The 17,638-nt window shown below is 55.8% G+C and overlaps 1 protein-coding gene across 4 annotated transcripts in view; it reads left to right on the top strand.

Annotated features, from left to right (window-relative positions):
- TMEM266 (transmembrane protein 266) overlaps window positions 1–17,638 on the top strand; it is a 140,730-nt gene extending 123,092 nt beyond the window's left edge. For all 4 annotated transcript variants that reach the window (XM_021668237.2, XM_064382923.1, XM_012457700.2 and 1 more), the window contains 3 exons: window positions 4,068–4,257; window positions 14,855–14,917; window positions 16,392–17,638. In XM_021668237.2, the coding sequence (XP_021523912.2) occupies window positions 4,068–4,257; window positions 14,855–14,917; window positions 16,392–16,978 (840 nt within the window). In that variant the 3' untranslated portion in view covers window positions 16,979–17,638. The remainder of the gene's footprint in view (window positions 1–4,067; window positions 4,258–14,854; window positions 14,918–16,391) is intronic.

Below are 17,638 nucleotides of genomic sequence, written 5' to 3'. Positions count from 1 at the left end.
TTTTCATTCCCAAACCTGTAACAGAACGTTAACATCACCCTACCCTGCTTTACTTGACTTCCTGCTGAATGAATGAATGAGAGAACTCCCGCACACTTGGAGTTCATCTCTTTAGCTGAAACTTGCTTCTGTGTATGTGCCTGCGTCTGCACATGTGGGCCTGGGGCTGGGCAAGCCCTGGCCTCTGGCTGTCTGGCCTGAATTCCAGCGGGACACTCCTGGGCAGCTCCATATCAATTACAAGCCATCAATAATGCATCCCTTCAGAGCGGCCAGGAAGCCATTAGCTGGCCTGCAGGCCCCGATGAGTGGCCTTGGAGAAAGTGGGCTGGGTCTGCCCATGGGAGGTTCCGATCAGCAGGGCAGGAGGGGCTCCCAGCCCCAGCAGAGCTTGGGAGGTTGCCTCATGGGCCCTCAGTCGCCTGTGAGACCTTACTGCCAGAGGGGTGGCTTGCACCCTCTTGCCCTGCACATAAAGGCCTGCTTTCTCACTCTGTGAGCCCTCCAGCCACCTTTGAGTGCTGGGTTGTCGAGGTTCAGTGTCTGAGCCCAGTCTGAGCCCAAAGTTAGGGCTGAGTCTGTGACCAGGTCAGGGCTCAGTGTGTGACTAGGGTCAGGGCTTAGTGCGTAGCCAGCATGAGGCCTCTGTCTTTGTGTTAGCTTTGGGACAGGGGTGCAGCTCAGTTGGTGGTTGGAGTTAGGGCCCAGTCTGAAGCCACGGAGCTGAACAGGCTAACTGGTTTCCCGCATTGATTTGTTCGTGTATTCAGCAGTGTTTATCGAATGCCTTTTGCATACCACGCAACAAAACAGACAAGACCCCTGCTGGCGGAGATGCTCTTCTCCTGGGGGTGAAGGGTGGCAGTGGTGCGGTGGAGGTCTCACTTGCTCACGAGAACCCATTGTGCGTATCTCCCCCATGGCATCTTGTTGGTAGCTTGAAATCAGCCATGCTAGGAGTATTTTCCCACCCACCGGAACACCACTCGGGGTGAATAAGAAGTAAACTGATAGTTCTTTAAAAATGGTGGTTTGTTTTCACACAGCTAATAAAGACATACCCAAGACTGGGTAATTTATAAAGGAAATAGGTTTAATTGACTTGCAGCCTGGCTGGGGAGGCCTCAGGAAACTCACAGTCATGGCAGAAGGGGAAGCAAACATGTCCTTCTTCACATGGCAGCAGCAAGAGACGTGCCGAGCCAAAGGGGGAAAAGCCCCTTATAAAACCATCAGCTCTCGTGAGAACTCACTTACTATCACGAGAAAGCATGGAGGTAACCACCCCTATGAGTCAGCATGGGGATTATGGGAACTACAGTTTGAGATGAGATTTGGGTGGGGACACAGCCAGACCATATCATGGCGTGATCACAAATATTTATCTGATCTCCTTCCCCAAACCCCAGTGGAATGACAGTAAAGAACAAAATCATAAATGCATAAGAATTAAGAAACTATCTCTTAGACGAGCACAGTGGCTCACACCTGTAATGCCAGCACTTTGGGAAGCTGAGGTGAGAGGATTGCTTGAGCCTAGACATTTGAGACCAGCCTGGGCAACGTGGCAAGACCCTGTCTCTACAAAAAATAAAAACAGAAAAATTAGCCGGGCATGTGCCTGTAACCAGTTACTTGGGAGGCTGAGGTGGGAGGATCACTTGAGCCCATCAATACAAGGCTGCAGTGAGCTATGATCATGCCACTGCACTTCAGTGTGGCAGACAGAGTAAGACCTTATCTCAAAAACAAAAAAGGGAGAGACAGAGAAAGAGAGAGAAAGGAGAGAGGGAGGGAAGAGGGAAGGAGGGAGGGAGAGAGGGAGGGAGGAAACTGAACTCTCTTTAAGTCTTGTCCATCAGGACAAAGAGGAAAGAGATTTTAGTGAATTGGGGAAAATGGGGACTAGACAGAATGCTACCTGATCCAGCAGAGTGGATAGTGGGTAACTAAAGGGCCCACAGAGGAGGACAGTGAGGGAAATGGGGTACCTCTCCCCTCGGAACCCCTGAGCGTCTGGGAGGAAGGGGGTGTAGTGTGAAGCTGACACTGGGTGGGCGTGGCTAAAAGTCTGCATGCGTAATATTTGAGATCCCATGACGCCCTTCCAAACCCTGCATGGCCAGGAGACTAAGCTCCCCCACCCTGCAAAAGTCAAGGGGTTTGTCCTTGGGAGAAAAGGAACCAGAAGGCTCTGCAGGTGGGCACTGGGTTAGGGCTGAAAATGAGGATTAAATCAAAGTCTTCCCCCCTAAAGGTGGGACCCTCTGCCCCATTCCTCTGCCCTACTCCCAGCACGGAAGCAACCAAACTTAGAGCCTCAGGCAGGAAGCTGAAAACCTGCGCCGTCCCAGAGACAAAACCTGTAGACCCTGGCATTGGGAGGTTGTCCAGTGCCAGGTGGCTGCCTGGCTGCCCTGTTGTTCGTGAATGCTTTTAGATGTATGTGTGTCTTACTTTTATAAAAGTAAAATCAAGAAAACATTAAATACACATCATCAGAAGGTGGTAAGTGCAATGCAGAGAATTCAGATAGGCTGATGCGACTGAGTGCCCGAGGGGCTGCCCTAGGGGTCGGTCAGGGAAGGGCCCTCTGAGGGGGCCACCATGTGATCTGGGACAGAGGCAGCAGCTGAGAAAGCGGCCCTGAGATCAGCGCATGCTTGGTATTATAGGACCAGGGGGAGGACTGTGTCTTGGGGTCAGATCATGGGAGAGAGGATGAGACGAAGTGGGCCAGGTGGGCACTGCCAGAGGTGGCAGAGGAGGTGGAGGGAAGCGAGATAGCTGCTGGACTTGGGGGATGGATTGGATGTTGGGGTGAGGGAAAGAGAGGAAGCAAGGAAGGTGATTGCATTTTTGGCTCCGGCTAAAATGAGATGAAAACACTTGAGGAACAGGTTTGGAGAGACAGTGAAGAGTCCTGTTTTGACCAGATTGATTTAGCAACTCCTGTGAAAGTGATACTGTCATGGAGGCATTGAAGGTGAGAGTCTGACACCCGGGTTTGAGGAGTCAGGGCCGGAGTGGTGCATTTGGGCGGCATGGGCAAGTGGTAACCTCCTAGGCAGGGGCCGCGGCGTTGTCCCGGCTGTCCGCCCTCCCTGCTCGCCCGGTGCAGAAGCGGTGTGAGGCATGCGGGGAACACTAGGTGGCGGTGACGGCCCTCCTTCCCGCGAGCCCGCGGCCCGGACCGCAATGTCAGACCCAAACTTCGCGTTGGCCCAGATGTCCCAGGAAGGCCCGGGCGTGGCCATCTCAGCCACAAACCCAAGAGGTATCTGGAAGCCTTTCCAAGAAGCTTTTCCCAACAGAAAGTAAAACAAAATGTGTGCAGCTTTGACAAGGCCAGGTTGCTATCTGGCCACCCTGTCGTTCGTGAATGCTTTCAGTTGTGTGTGTGTGTTTTACTTTCGTAAAAGTAAAACCAGTAAAACATTAAAATACACAGTAGCAGAAGGTGACACGTGCAATGCAGGAAATTCAAATAGGCTGCCATCCACCTGGGAGAAAGCCCTTAAAGGAAGCAACCCCAGTCCTCAAAGAGGTGAAAACCCCAATTTGCAGAAAAGGAAACTGAGGCTGGGGAGGTGACGGGACTTGCTCAAGGCCACAGGGCCCGGAAGCCGCAGGGCTGAGACTGAACCCGGTCTGGTCCTGGGTGCCTCCTCGTGGAGGAGAGAAGTGGGTGTTGCTGGAAGAAAACGAGCCGGTGTTCAGACCAGCGGGCAGTGACTCCAGGATGGGGTTCCCAGGCTGGAGACGTGGGCCCTGGATGTCCCGAGGTTTCCTGTTCTTCCTTAGTCATCAGTGTAAGGCATCTGCATGAGGCTTTCATGTTGTCGAGCACCCCTTGAGGTGCAGCATCTGGGTGAGGAGCTAGAACTGAATTCATACCCAGGGCTCCTGACTCCCCGTCCAGTGGCCTTTCCACAAAGCGCCCAGAAGTCAGACTGGGGTCTCTGCCCGGCCGCCCCCGATCCCGATCCCGATCCCGATCCCGATCCCGATCCCGATCCCGATCCCTATCCCTATCCCTATCCAGCCCGGCCCTTCTCCTTCCGCAGTTTGAGATCCGGCAGCTGCGCGCGCACCTCGCGCAGCAGGACCTGGACCTGGCTGCGGAGCGCGAGGCGGCGCTGCAGGCCCCGCACGTGCTCAGCCAGCCGCGCAGCCGCTTCAAGGTGGTGGAGGCCGGCACGTGGGACGAGGAGACGGCGGCCGAGAGCGTCGTGGAGGAGCTGCAGCCGTCGCAAGGTGAGTCTGGGTCTCCACCTGGCCCTAGATGCCATGGCGGGGGGCGCCCCCTCGCCTCCATCCCGCGCCCCGGAACTGTGCGCAGAGGGGCTGGGGTTCCAGGTTCCCGAAGGCGCCGCGGTTCCTTACAGGTGTATGCCCCTCCATCACCGTGACTGGGGGGCACCCTCAGATAAGTAGCCTCGGGACTGCCCGTCAGAGCCGGGGAGAGAGCATGTAGTCCAGCCACCCTGACCCAAACTAGAAATGACTCGTCCCCATTTTGTGCCTGTGGCCCCCGGCGTGCGTTGTGTGTGTCCTCGGCACAGCCATAGGAGGAAGTATGACTCTCCTGTTTATGGCTGAAGAAACCGAGACCCAGGAAATTCGTCCAAAGGCGCCTCGCTAAGTGGCAGAGCCAGGCTTCTTAGAGGTCAGGGGCTTCCTACTGGACTATCATCTACCGAGGAAAGTTCAGGCCCGGGGCCTGAGCCTTGCAGACGGTGGCAGATTGATGGGAAGGTGATGTTAGTGGAGACGGGAACACGAGCCACAACCCAGGGTAGGGTCCTGTATGGAAAGGAGTTATTTATTTCTAGATTCAAATCCCAACTCTTCTATCAGCCATTTATGTGACGGGACTCTCTTGGGGCCTGGGTCTTGTCAGCTGTTAAATAGGAGCAGTACTAAGGCTTCCTCACAGAACTGCTGCAAGGTTCAGAGGTTTGGGGAAATGCAGGGGGCCACCCAAGCCAGGAAATGGTGGTGCTGGGGTGCGAACTCGGGCTGTGGGACCCCAAACCCCAGCTTCATCCAGGAGCCATTTTGCCTTGGCATGCCGTGACCCCTCCCGGGCAGCGAGGACAGCCGGGTAGGCTGAGCAGGTCGGGAGGCAGGAGGCCCAGCTCCATGACTCGAGGTTTCAGTGTTCCCTTCTGTAAAATGGACTCGTAACTCCAGCTCTGTCTGCCTCACAGGAGGTAGTGGTATGAGGAACCAGTGGGTGTGAGAAAGCTCTGAGGGCTGTGAGGCACTGCAAAACTGCACACAGGTTTTGGGAAACGAAGTGGTTGCTTTTAGCTGGATGGGGAAGACAAGGTCTCACTCTTGGAGTGCAGTGGTATCATAACAGTTCACTGCCACCTCAAACTCCTGGGCTCAAGTGACCCTCCTGCCTCAGCCTCCTGAGTAGCTGGGATTATAGGTACACACCACTACACCAGCTAATGTTTTTATTTTATTTTTGTAGAGATGGGGTCTTGCTGTGTTGTCCAGGCTAGTCTCAAACTCTTGGCCTCAAGTGGATCCTCTTGCCTCAGCCACTGAAAGTGCTGTTTGTAGGCATGAGCCACTGTGTCCAGCCACTCTTCTGAGAGATCTTCAGAGATTAGAAACATAGAATTTGGGGGCAAGAGGGGACTTTTGGGTCCAGCCCTTCAGCTGATGTGAGAATCCCTCTATAACCCTATGAGCCGTGCAGCCTCAGCTCACCCTCCTCTAAGAATAGGTGCTTCATACCTCCCTGGACAGCCCACCCCACCTCCACATGGCTCTGCCTGTAAGAAAATTCTTCCTCAGACTGCACTGAGGCCTGGTCCCTGGCCCCCTGCCTCCTCACTGGCCGTGGGTTTCACGTGCTATCCCAGCTGAGACCGTTTGGAGATTGTTTCTCCTCCAGGGACCATCACCTGCATTCCCGCAGCCAGTCCTCAGGACACACTCCCCAGTTCTTGCTGTACTGCCCCCTCCCGGAGCTCTCCAGTGTTTTGGTCTCTCAGAATAACATCCACAACAGAATGCAGTTACTGGGGAGCTGCCAGCCCAGGGCAGAATGCTGAGGGGCCACTCCTGCTTTTTTTTTCTGGACCCGGGACCCCCACGATGCAGCCAGAAGGCTCCTGAGTTTGTGGGGACCCCCTAGCTGAGCTCACAGCTGACCCAGCCTCACGTCTTCCCACACAGTTCTGCTGAGCCCTGTGTCCCAGCAGCCCATCCTTGGGCAACAGGCCTTTTGTAGCCTCGTGCAGAACTTCACACTCATCAGTGTTCAGCTGTAGCTTGTTGATTCCTGCCTTGACTCAGGGGCTTGATACGTCCTGATTTGCAACCCATTGCCAATTCCTGATTAATTGAAGCAGCCCCCTTCTTCATCTTCCTCGTTTAGCCCTTGTTATGTCTCGACCTCACCCAGCTGCCTGCCCTCTGCCGTCTCCCCTCCCCCACCATACAGTGAGCATTCCAAAATCTCTTCCCACTCCCTGACTTCCCGCCTTTCCTGGTTCCCTGTGTTCCTCAGGAAAAAGCCCAAGCCCCTTAGGCTGGTGTATTAGTTTGCTAGAGCTGCCGTAACAAAATGCCACAGAATGGCTGGCACAAACTACAGAAATATATTGTCTCACAGTGCTGGGGACTGGAACCTGAGATCAAGGTTGAGCCCGATTCCTTCCCTCTGTGGGCCGGGAGCGAGAATCTGTCCCAGGCCTTCCTCAGGCTCCTGGTGGTGGCTGTCAGTCCTCGGTGTCCGTGGCTTGCAGAAGCATCACCCTGCTCTGCCTTCATCTGCACGTGGCGTCCTTCTGTGCACGTCTGGGTCTAGATTTCCCCTTTTTATAAGGGCCCCAGGCATATAAGGACCTCACCTTAACGACATCTGCAACTGCCTTATTTCCAAGTGAGGCTACATTCTGAGGTACTGGGGGTTAAGGCGTCAACATATGAATGAGGAGTGGGTACCCATTCAAGATCAAGCGAGCTCTTGCCCTTCTGCTCCATGGGAGGTTTCTGTCCTCCCCGAGTTCGCCTTAGGACACCTGCCTTACTGTCTGACAGGTGTACCCCTGATGATCTCGCCCTGGGCTGCCTCCCCAGCCTCATCACCCTCCACCCCAGCTCGGCTTTCACTCTAGAGGAATGGAACAGCCTTTAGTTCTGTAAATGCTCTGTGAGGTCTCTGAGTCTCTGCATGCTGTTCATGGGATGGCCCAACCTGCCTACCAGACTTCTCTTCATGCTTAGAACCCATCTTAGCGTACGCTCCCAGACCTCCACGCCTTTCCCTGACAGCCTTACACTGACTCCCGACTCCCACGAGGTCCGGATCCTGCCCCGCTGCCGTGTTTATGTGTATCTCCCCTCTAGAATATTTCAGGGCCGGCCTCGGCCTGGGCCTCAGCCAGGTCTCCATAGAGTTTGTTGCATTGAAGGTCATCTTCAAGCCGGTAACTGATCAAAGTACAAAATGAGGCTCTCTGACATCACTTGTTCTGGGGTGGAGCCCTGCGTCTCCTCTGGGAGCTGAGGCCAGTCGGCAGTGGTCCACCCCAGAAACCCCACTCTTGGCTTTCAGCCCCCAGGCTGGTGCTTGTGGAATCTGCCTCCTTATTCTTTTTGAAAGTTCTGGAAGGTGGGAGCAACTTTTGCCCACTTTGCCTGGCCTCCCAAGGATGAAAGGAGCAGATTTACGATCTCACAGCCCATTCCAGGATCCTCCCCCATGACAGCCTCCTGGCTCTGCCCACAGCCTGTCTTGAGGCTGCAGCTCACCTGGGGCTCGGGCCTGCCCTGTGCTGTTCTTTCTGCAGGTCTAAGCACTTCCGGTACAGCCACTGTCCCCAGCACCTCTCTCTCTCTCTTCAGGGTCATTAGCTTTAGAGCTAACAGCACGGCCCTTGTTGTCCCTCAGCCAGTTACCCACAAGACACTGGATGCCAGATGCCACATTTGAGCCCACAGGGAACCAAGATCTGGGCTTGGAGGGTCCACAAACAAACCAAGCCTTTAAAATCCTCCTGCACATTCTAGCAGTGCTCTGAGGCTTTCAGTCCTGCCCCTGCCTCCTGCTCCTCCTCTCTCGGCAGCCCCTATAGTGGGCAACTTCCAGGAGGAGGAGAAGGGAGGCAGGGGCAGAAGGCAGAAAGCTGGGTCAGAGTCGAAGCCCACTCAGGGGAAACTGATCAGCCATGTGTTACCAGCAGGATGTCATGGGGTCTGCACTGTCCCTGCTTACCCTCCTGGAAACTAGGGTAGGGGGTATTTGGACAAGGCAGGCTCAGTCCTCCCATAGAGAGGGGACATCTATCCAGCCCTGGGGTCCCCCCCCCCCGCCCGCTCTTCCCTGCCTTTTCTGGGGCATCCCCTGGGTACCTCCCAGCTCTCTGGATGCTGCCTGCCCCCGCATAGGCAGCTCCCCCTGCACACTTTCACAGCCAGCCCCAGAGAATCCACAGCAAAGCCAGTGCCTCCAAGACAGAGGGCAGAACATGGGGCTGGCAAGGGCACCCATGATTCACAGCCTCACGTGGTCCAGGGACACAGGGCATCCCCCAGCTGATCTCTCCTTGACCAGGAGCTGTGTCCAGGGAGGGATTTTCATGACGTTAGAAATTATGGCTGGACAAGCTAAGAGCGCTGTAGGCCACTCTGGAGATTAAGTAAGGGCAGTGTTTGTTGCTAACTGTGACCTTCAGGCCAGCAAGGCTCTGAGGCCCACCTCGTGCACAGTGGGACACAGACAATCCAGGGATTAACCTGCAGACAGGAGCCGAGTCACGGAGCCTCGGGAGGGGCCTGCATTTTGTGGGGTGGGGGAGGGCAGCCCAGAAGGGCGGGTTGCCAGCCCCAGCCGTGAGGAGGAAGCGGCGCCGCAGTCTCAACAGTTGCCAGCAGGTCAGTCAGACAACGCCAAGCAGCTTCTGTTTAGACTTGCTCTAGCACAAATCATTTTTAAAACCTGGGCTGCAGAGTTCCAGGCTTTGGGGCCTGCCAAGTTCACAGTGCCCCTGTGTAGTCATTAATACTTCCCTCCCAAATTTATTAGTCCTGAAGCTCGCCCATAACTTATGAATTACAGCTCCTGGTGGGAGTGCCACGCATCTCGCCATATATCACGGGGAACCTTTGCGTCCCCCACGCTGCTGCGGCCTCCAGAGACACTGCCGCAGGGGTACACCTGGCCGGCCTGCTCTGTGCCTGCCCTCTGCCAGGCAGCAGCAGGGGAGGGAGCTCAGCCTGCACAAGTGCTTGTCCTTGGAGAGGAGCGGACCTGGGTGCTCATGAAGGCAAGCCCATCCACTGGCCTCCACATGTGTGGGCCTGACCGGGACACAGGAGACCCCAGGAACCCCAGGGCTATAAGACTAGACCTGAAAGAGCCTCACACAAAGTAGCACTTGAAGCATCTGGAGGGACATGGATTTAGGACTCAGGTCTGGGTTTGAATTTCAGCTTGGCTTTCAACAAGCTACTTCCGTGATCAGGGCTGGCTTCATGGGCACATAAGCTGCATGGTGACGCAGGGCCCTAACTTTGGTTCACTGCTCTGCTGTTACCCTCTTGAAATTCTTCATACTTTTTAAACAAGGGACCTAGAAATGATGTAGCTGGTCCCGTCTCCATCCTGGTGTTTCCAGAATAGAGCAGGTGCAGAAGTTCTTCACCGAGAAGGGTTGGGCATTTAGTTATATGCGCAGCTCTCATCCCTCATACACAGTAGGTGCTCAGTGAATATTAGTGCCCTCCTTGGTGAGGGCTGCCAAGCCATGGAAGAGCAAGTTGGAGTTTGGGAGCAGGAGCCCAAACCAGGAATCAGGGCATTGCGCTGGGCTTTGGGGCCTGGGTCTGCACAGTTCAGGTTGGCGCCCCATGCCCCCCTCTGCCACACCAGAGTCCATGCAGCCTGGCCAGTCCCTGCCACCTCCAGGAGACCTGGCCTGGCTGACTCACCACCCTTTCTCTCCACCTCCGCCTCCGCGCTGGGCAGGTCGGGGGCTCCACCCAAGAAGTAAAACCCACATGATGAGCCTTGCCACCGCTACACTTGACGGGCTTTGGGAGGATTAGTCAGGTTGGGTTTGCAGAGTGCTCACACCCTGGAAAGAAAGGCGCCGGGCAGCAGAGAGCAGCTGCCACAGAAAGCACTGAGACTCTGGGGCTGGGGTTTCAGGGAGGCAAGTGATGGCCCCGGGCTAAACATTCATGAGCTCAGTGACTCTTTCCAGTTCACCAGCAGAGTAGGCAGTTGCTATCCCCATTTTATGGATGAGGGAGCTGAAGCTCAGAGTGGCTAAGGGATCTGCCCAAGACCACACAGCACGTGCCCTGCAGAGCCGGGTTGGACCTGGGTCTGTTTTGTTCTGAAGCCTGTGCTTGTGCCCATTCTTTCCTGCCCCTCCACGGACTGCACCGCACAGCCCCCTGTGGGGTTCTTCCTGCTTGTCTCTAGGGCTCCCCAGGGCTGAATCAAAGCAAACCCCCAGGGGCAGGGGCTTATTCTTAGATGGAAGGTGGGGAGCCCCGTGTAAGGCCAACAGTGTGGCCCATTCCCGGCCATAAACATCTGTGTCTGCTTCCCCTGCCACCCCTTCATTCCCAGACCCCCCAGTCTCTCTGTAGGAGGAACCAGGGCGGGCAGTGGGACTGGCTGCTGAGTGCACAGTGGTTCTGTGGCTCCCTGGAGTCGGGGTGGAGGCTAGGAAGTCAGTCCCCGCAGGCCTCTGACCCAACCATCGTCTTCTGTCCAGTCCACCCTAATGGCACTTGGCATATGCCAAACTCCATGCCGAGCACCAGGGAGACAGTAAAATGTGGCTTCTGCCCTCCAAGGCCCTTGCTCCCCCTCTGTGGGTGGAGACAGAACCCCGGCCCAGGTGGTCAGTTCTGGAAGCAGAGGATCCACCGGCCTGTGTGACCCAGAGAGCAGGCAGGCCTGACGTCAGCACTGTTAGCGAGGCCCAGGCCAGCCTGGCCCTCAGACTCATGCCTTAAAGCTCACTCCGAGGCCCGGTGTGGGGCCAGGTCTGGAGCAGAGGGAGTAGGGGAGGAGGAGCAAGTACAGACTAAAAGACCCCTCATGGCCACGTAGGGACCTAGGCTGTGTCAGGCACATCCCAGGAACGAGTAATCTGATTCATTAAACCCACAGGCAGGGCAGGAGTCCAAAGGGGAAACCATGAAGTCTGATCAAGATTGGTCACAGGGCCAGGGGTCCCTCAACTGGTCACAGACTTGGTGGAAGTCGAGTTGCTGGTAACAGGCACTAAAAAGTGCTGGGAACCGGTCACCAAGATGGAGGACATGGAGGAGAACGGAGAAACCGAGTTCTATTTTGGACATGTTGAGTCAGAGGTAGCTGGAGGCCAGCCAGGAGTTGTCCAGGGATGGTTGGCCAGACCTCTGAAGCTCAGGAGGGATGTCTGGGCCGAAGGTCACCTGGCTTAGGTTATTTTTCTCAACAGCTTGCATGAAGATGTGAGCATCCTCAATTACGTAGGCAACACAGAGAAAGGAGAATGATTTAACACCTTGGGAGACTGAGGCTCAGGATGCCTCCAGCAGGCTGCTCCCATGGCCCAAGTCCAGCAAGCTGACGTTTGCCCAAGGCGATGAGCCCTCCTTGGGGGTTACATGAGTACAGGGTGGGGAAGGCCTGACCTGGCCTCAGTTCCTGCAGAGACGACCTGGGTGTCCATGCTGGCTACAAGCCCCACCTGGGTCGGCAGAGGAGGGCGTTTCTGAACACGCTTGGAGGATGTGAGGGTACATTAGGGCAGTGTGATCACAGCAGATCTCAGGACACGTGCACAGTCTATTCAATAGTCACGGCCTTGCATCACAGGGACAGGGAGATCACTGTGTTTAAAAGTGTCGACCCCTCAGTCTGGAGCTTTCAGAGTAAACACTAGTCCCTCGCCCCTCCCCTCTCCTTCCCTCCCCTCTCCTTCCCTCCCTCCCTTCTTTCTCTTGCTCCTCCTCCCATTCTGGACACAGCTGGATCCCATAGTGAAGCATTCAATGTGGAAAGGCTGGGAAACCAGGGAGGGGTAGAGAATGCACAGGGGCTATCTAAGAAGAGACTTCCCAGGAGGGACATGAGGGGCTTTTTAGGTGGTGGAAGGGCTGTCACACAGACCGTGAGTAGAAATGGGCTTGTCCTTGGTACCTATGTGGAAGGCAGGACCAGGATGTGCAAGCCTCACACATAGTAGGCACTTCTTATTAAATGCTAATGGGCCGTTTGACTAGGAGTGGATGTCCTGGGAAGGCCGACTGTGCTCCCAGCAGGCAGGGACTCCTGGGCTCAAAACGTGGCAGAGAGTGGGCTCACTGACTACTGAGCACAGATGAGTGAGAAGCTGCCCAGGAGCTGCTGACCAGAGCTGCTCCACAAAGAGGCAGGTGCGCCTTTCCTAGAGGTGTGAGGGCTCTAGAGTGGAGAGAGCCCTCTCAGGCTGGCTTCAGGGGGACTCCTGCACTGGGGACTGGCCAAGATGCCTCGGACCTCTTCCCACTCTGCTGTGACTCTGTCACCTCTTAGAATTTCAAAACCATCTGCCTAGCCTCCTCACAATCTGAAAGAGCCTTGCCAGTGCCCTCAGGGTACAGATGAAGAAGAGAGGGGATGGGACCTGCTCGAGCCCCCATGGCAGGCAAGCGGCAGCACCAGGAAAATAATTCAGCATCTGGGATTTTCTCATTCACCCCGGCCTCCTCCTGCAAGTGGCTCTTGGGTTAAAGCTTCACTGGTCTGTGGATATTTAGCTGAGCTCATTGTCCTGCTCACATCACAGGGCCCTCTGGAGTCTCTGCAGGTGTGGTCTCAGGATAAAACCAAGATGAATGACCAGATCCCCCAGCCTGGCCCACAGGGCCTGGGGGGACCTGAGCCTCCAGCTTGCAGGGACCAGCCACCCCTGGCTTCCCTGGGCAGCAGCCAGGCTAGACAGCATTGGAAGTACACACAGTGTATGGATGCCTGGCTGCAGAGGAGAGTGTAGCTGGCTGATGAGCAGGGTCTGGAGCCAGCCCGGGGCCCTCCCTCAATCCCAGCATTAGTGCAAAACACACCTCTGACCACAGGCATTTAAAGACCAAAAGAGGCCAAAAAAGCTTTTAAGAGCCAGGCCCCTCTGTGCTGCCTCCAGCCTCCCAGGGGAAGGGCAGACTGGCTTCTGCAGCTCACAGGTGAGCCTGGGAAGGGCCCTCAGAACGCAGTGGGTCTGCTGACCCCTTTCCTCTGAGAAGCTCCTAGGGGTGCAGACTCTGGCTGTAGGGGCAGCCCTGGAGCACCTCCACACTTCCCTGGGAGAGGGAGGACACCCTCAGCCCTCCTGTGCTGAGGGCTTTCGGGTGCCTGACCCCACCCTGGTAATCTGATGCTAGCTCATTTAATCTCCATAGCAGCTCTGAAGAATAGGCATCATTCTCCCCATTTCACAGACAAGGAAACAAAGGCTAAGCAAGGGCCACTTAGCTAATATGTGGTAGAGTTGAGGTTTGAAATCAGGTCCGATTCTGCTACCCTTCCATGACCCCAGGACCCAGTGGGCTGAGGAAGCGACCCCAGAGCACAGTCGGACACTTTGCACTCACTCTCCCAGCCCCTCAGGCCTTCCTAATTATCACAGATCACTGTCCTGATGGGGACAGCCTCCCTGTCCCATGAGGCACCTCCCGTGCCCTCAGGGCCTGCCACCCCTCCCAGGCATTGCAGTCTCTGCTCTTCCTGCCACAGCTTTGGGAATGGCCTCTCCCAATCACACCTGACCAAGTTCAGACCTTCCTGTGGCCCCTCACTGCCTCGCTGTCCTTGAAAGAAGGCCCAGCTCTTAAGATGGTTTTTGGGGTCTCCCAGCACCTGGCTTTCCTCCCACTCTCAGGCCACTCTGAAAGTCTCAGCTTTCCTCTCTCACTCCCTCCCTGATCCTCTCAGGAGGTGAACCAAGATTCCTTATTTACTTTTTTGGAGACAGGGTATCCCTCTGTCAGTCACCCAGGCTGGAGTGCAGTGGTGTCATGACAGCTCACTGCAGCTTCAACCTCCCAGGGTCTAACAGTCCTCCCACCTCAGCCCAGAGTAGTTGGGACCACAGGTGTGCACCATCACGTCCGACTAAAAGGATTTTTTTGTAGAGATGGGGGTCTCCCTTTGTTGCCCAGGCTGGTCAGTATTTCTCTAAGACTTTGTTCCCATCCCCCTTGACGTGGCTAGCTCTTCACTTCCCCTTCTGTTATTTGCTCAGTAGCTATGTACTGAGCACCTACTACGTGCAGGAACAGTGCAGGTGGTGGGGATCCCCAGCACCCCAGCTCCATTCCTGTGCTGCATGGAAGGCTGGAACCCTCAGATGGATGGAGCCACGGGGGCTGTCTGGATGCGCATCAGCCCTGTGGCTGGCTGTATATTCCTACAGATGAGATTTCAAGGTTTCTCTGAGGGCAGTGTTTCCAGTGCCCTTGAGAAGCTCAGGCAATGAAGGCTCAGGCTATCCAGACAAGGAAAAGCCCTGAGGAATTATTTCTACATCCTTCATCTCAGAGATGGGGAAAGTGGGGACAGAGGGGAAGGGCTCTGTCCAGGTTAGTACGAAGGCAGATGCTTCTTTAGAACCTGGGTCCTCCGGCACCCAGTGCAGTCCAGTCCCTGGGGCAGGTGAGACAGGGGGTCCCCATGGAAAAATAGGAGGTGGCTCCCGTCACACACACCGAGAGCTTCTGTGAGACGGTTGCCTCCTCTCATGGGGGTGGGGATGGGAATATAAGGGGCGAAGAAAGAACTTGATGCAGTCTCTGCCTCTCGGACTGACAAGTGACCACTCATCCTTCTCTGTCCCCACCTCCATAGAAGCCACGGTGAAAGATGACATGAACAGCTACATCAGTCAGTATTACAATGGGCCCAGCAGCGGTAAGTCTGGGTAGGGGGCTGTTTTGCATATGCCAGAACCCCATGCTGCATGTGACCCCAGCAAACCCTAAACCTGAGGGCAGAGACAACTCATGCCTGGATGCCAGGTGCCATCTCCTGGTGCCTGTGAACTATAACTACAGGCAGTGCTCAAGGTTAAAATACTGGAGCTTCAGCCTCCAGAAAACTCCAGCGCTGGAGCTGAGGGTACCCAGGGGCCAGCCTGCGGGTGCCAGGATGGGGGTGTTCTGTGATCACCCATAAGAACTGCATGTGGAACCCTGAAATGGGAAGGGGGGTGGCAGAACTCCAAGTGACCTCAGTGCCCCCTACCTGCACACCTGTGTGGGTAGGCACAGTGGAAGATGAGGTGCCACAGCACTCCTGGGCATGAGGAGCTGCAGGCCTCAGGCACATCCCTGCTGGATGTTTCATTCTTGCACTTGAAAAAAAACCTCAAGAAACCCCAGTGGTTTTTATTTATGGGAAAGATTGAATCTTAAAATATTGCTGAGGCATTTGGTGTCTCAATTCTCCACAGCCCCCTTTCATTTCAGGGTTCCACATGCAGTTCTTGCGTTTGAATTTCACAGTCCCCAAAACCTTATTATCATGTTGGGCCATATGAATAATGCATTTGAATTTTTTGTTTTCCACAATTTAGTCCTCCTAAGGCCTCATCCCCCTCTTCTCTCCTCCCTCAAAGCCTCATCCAATATGCTGGTTTCAAAGACCACTGTCTCCAGCCCAGACCTCTCTCTCAGTCCTCAACTTTGTGGAGGAATCTCCCCACCCTGCATCCTCTGTAGGTCAGCCCCGGGTACATCTCGCCTAAAGCAAAGAGCTCTGCATGTCCTCTCTCTGACCCTACAATGCACACTAAACAGGCTCTGATCATCCTACCCCCCAGCCCACCTGAAACTTGAGTCCTTCCTCAGACCGTGGAACCCAAGTTCCCTGTCCCGGCACACCATGCTTCCTGAGTTAGGATGGGCTAGGTTAGGCGGCTGTGGCAAATAGCCCGGTGTGTCAGTGGTTTAAACAAAGCCACAAAAGCCCCACTGCAGGTTGGCTGGGGGCTCTGCTCCCGGGTCATCACCGTCACTCCAGCATCCGGTTGGCAGAACAGTCACCATCTATTCTAGAACATTGTTGGCTGCCAGGGCAAAGCACCAGCTCATAAAGCTTCTGCCCAGAAGTGCCACAGGTCACTTCTCATGGGTGACTGGCCAAAGTGTGTCACATGCCCACACTTGAGTGAGTTTAAGGGGATGAGGAGGCATAATCCCCCTCAAAGCAGGGTGGTGATGTTTGTTAGAGAAGGGCGTTCTACCAAGGCCTCCCTCCACAAAGGCATGGTCTCCTACAGCCTGTCCACACTCACCACCCACCGCCCGGCTCAGACCTGCCCTCTTCAGGGCCCCCAGGTGTGCCAGAGGTTGAAGTGTGACCGAGATCCTCTCCTCCTTTGCAGACAGCGGTGTCCCAGAGCCAGCTGTGTGCGTGGTCACCACGGCTGCAATAGACATCCACCAGCCCAACATCTCCTCGGACCTCTTCTCTCTTGACGTGCCCCTCAAGCTCGGCAGTAATGGCACTGGTGTCAGTGCCACCTCGGAGATTGCGTCCTGCAGCTCGGTCACCCGGGCCCAGAGTGACAGCAGCCAGACGCTGGGCTCCCCCACGGACTGCAGCACCGCCCGAGAGGAGCCATCCTCTGAGCCCGGCCCTGCTCCCCTGCCACTGCCACTGCTACCCCAACAGCAGGTGGAGGAGGCCACAGTCCAGGACCTGCTGTCCTCTCTGTCAGAGGACCCCTGCCCATCCCAGAGGGCCTTGGACCCAGCCTCCCTCGCCCGGCCCAGCCCAGCGGGCTCGGCCCAAACCAGCCCCGAGCTGGAGCACAGGGTAAGTCTGTTCAACCAGAAGAACCAGGAGGGCTTCACCGTCTTTCAGATCAGGCCTGTCATCCACTTCCAGCCCCCTGCGCCCATGCTGGAGGACAAGTACAGATCTTTGGAATCCAAAGAGCAAAAGTTGCACAGGGTCCCTGAGGCCTAGAGCCTGCAGTGGGCTGGGTGGAAGGAGGGGAGACAGCCATCTCGAAGCTCTCCTGGGACCCTGGAGGCTGCCAAGGGCCACATGCGGGGCCCAGGAGCCCGCCTGGCCTCCCTCAGGGTGCTGCCTGCCTCCAGGGAGGCGATGCCAGGCCAGGAGGCCACAAGCTTCAGACCTCAGAGCCCAGAGCTGGCGCCTCTTCTCGCCCTGCTCAGGGGAGGGTGGTGCTCGTGGCTGGGTTTTCTTTTTAACCATTTTTACAAAAACCAGCCTGTGGCCCAGCTTCAGCAGGGTAGAGTGCGGGGGGCCGGCTCAGCCTCTTCCGTTGCCTTCGTTCCTGACGCCCACCCCGGATCCTCGGGAACAGCACTGTGAGCAGGGGCTGTCCAGCCCCACCCTAAGCCGTCTCTCCCAGGAATCCTGGGTGGAGTCCCACACAATCAATCAATCAATCACACGGAGACCACCATCTGAGCCTACTCATTTGTCCTCATTCTCATTCCAGCATGAGCGTTTCTGAGTCTCTTCAAGACAAATCTAGTTGTTTTCACCTTCACAGGATAAAAAGGGATCAACCTAGCGGTGGGTGGGAGGGTTCTGGGAGGCAGGGGGGCAACCATTTTCCAACCTTGGCTTTAATAATAAAAACCAGCTGCACTGAGA

Source organism: Aotus nancymaae, unplaced genomic scaffold, assembly GCF_030222135.1.
Source record: "Aotus nancymaae isolate 86718 unplaced genomic scaffold, 86718_ANA_hifiasm-v0.15.2.pri h1tg000003l, whole genome shotgun sequence".
Lineage (NCBI taxonomy): Eukaryota > Metazoa > Chordata > Mammalia > Primates > Aotidae > Aotus > Aotus nancymaae.
The sequence above is the reverse complement of the archived record's forward strand: the minus strand, read 5'-3'. Positions and strand labels throughout refer to the sequence as shown.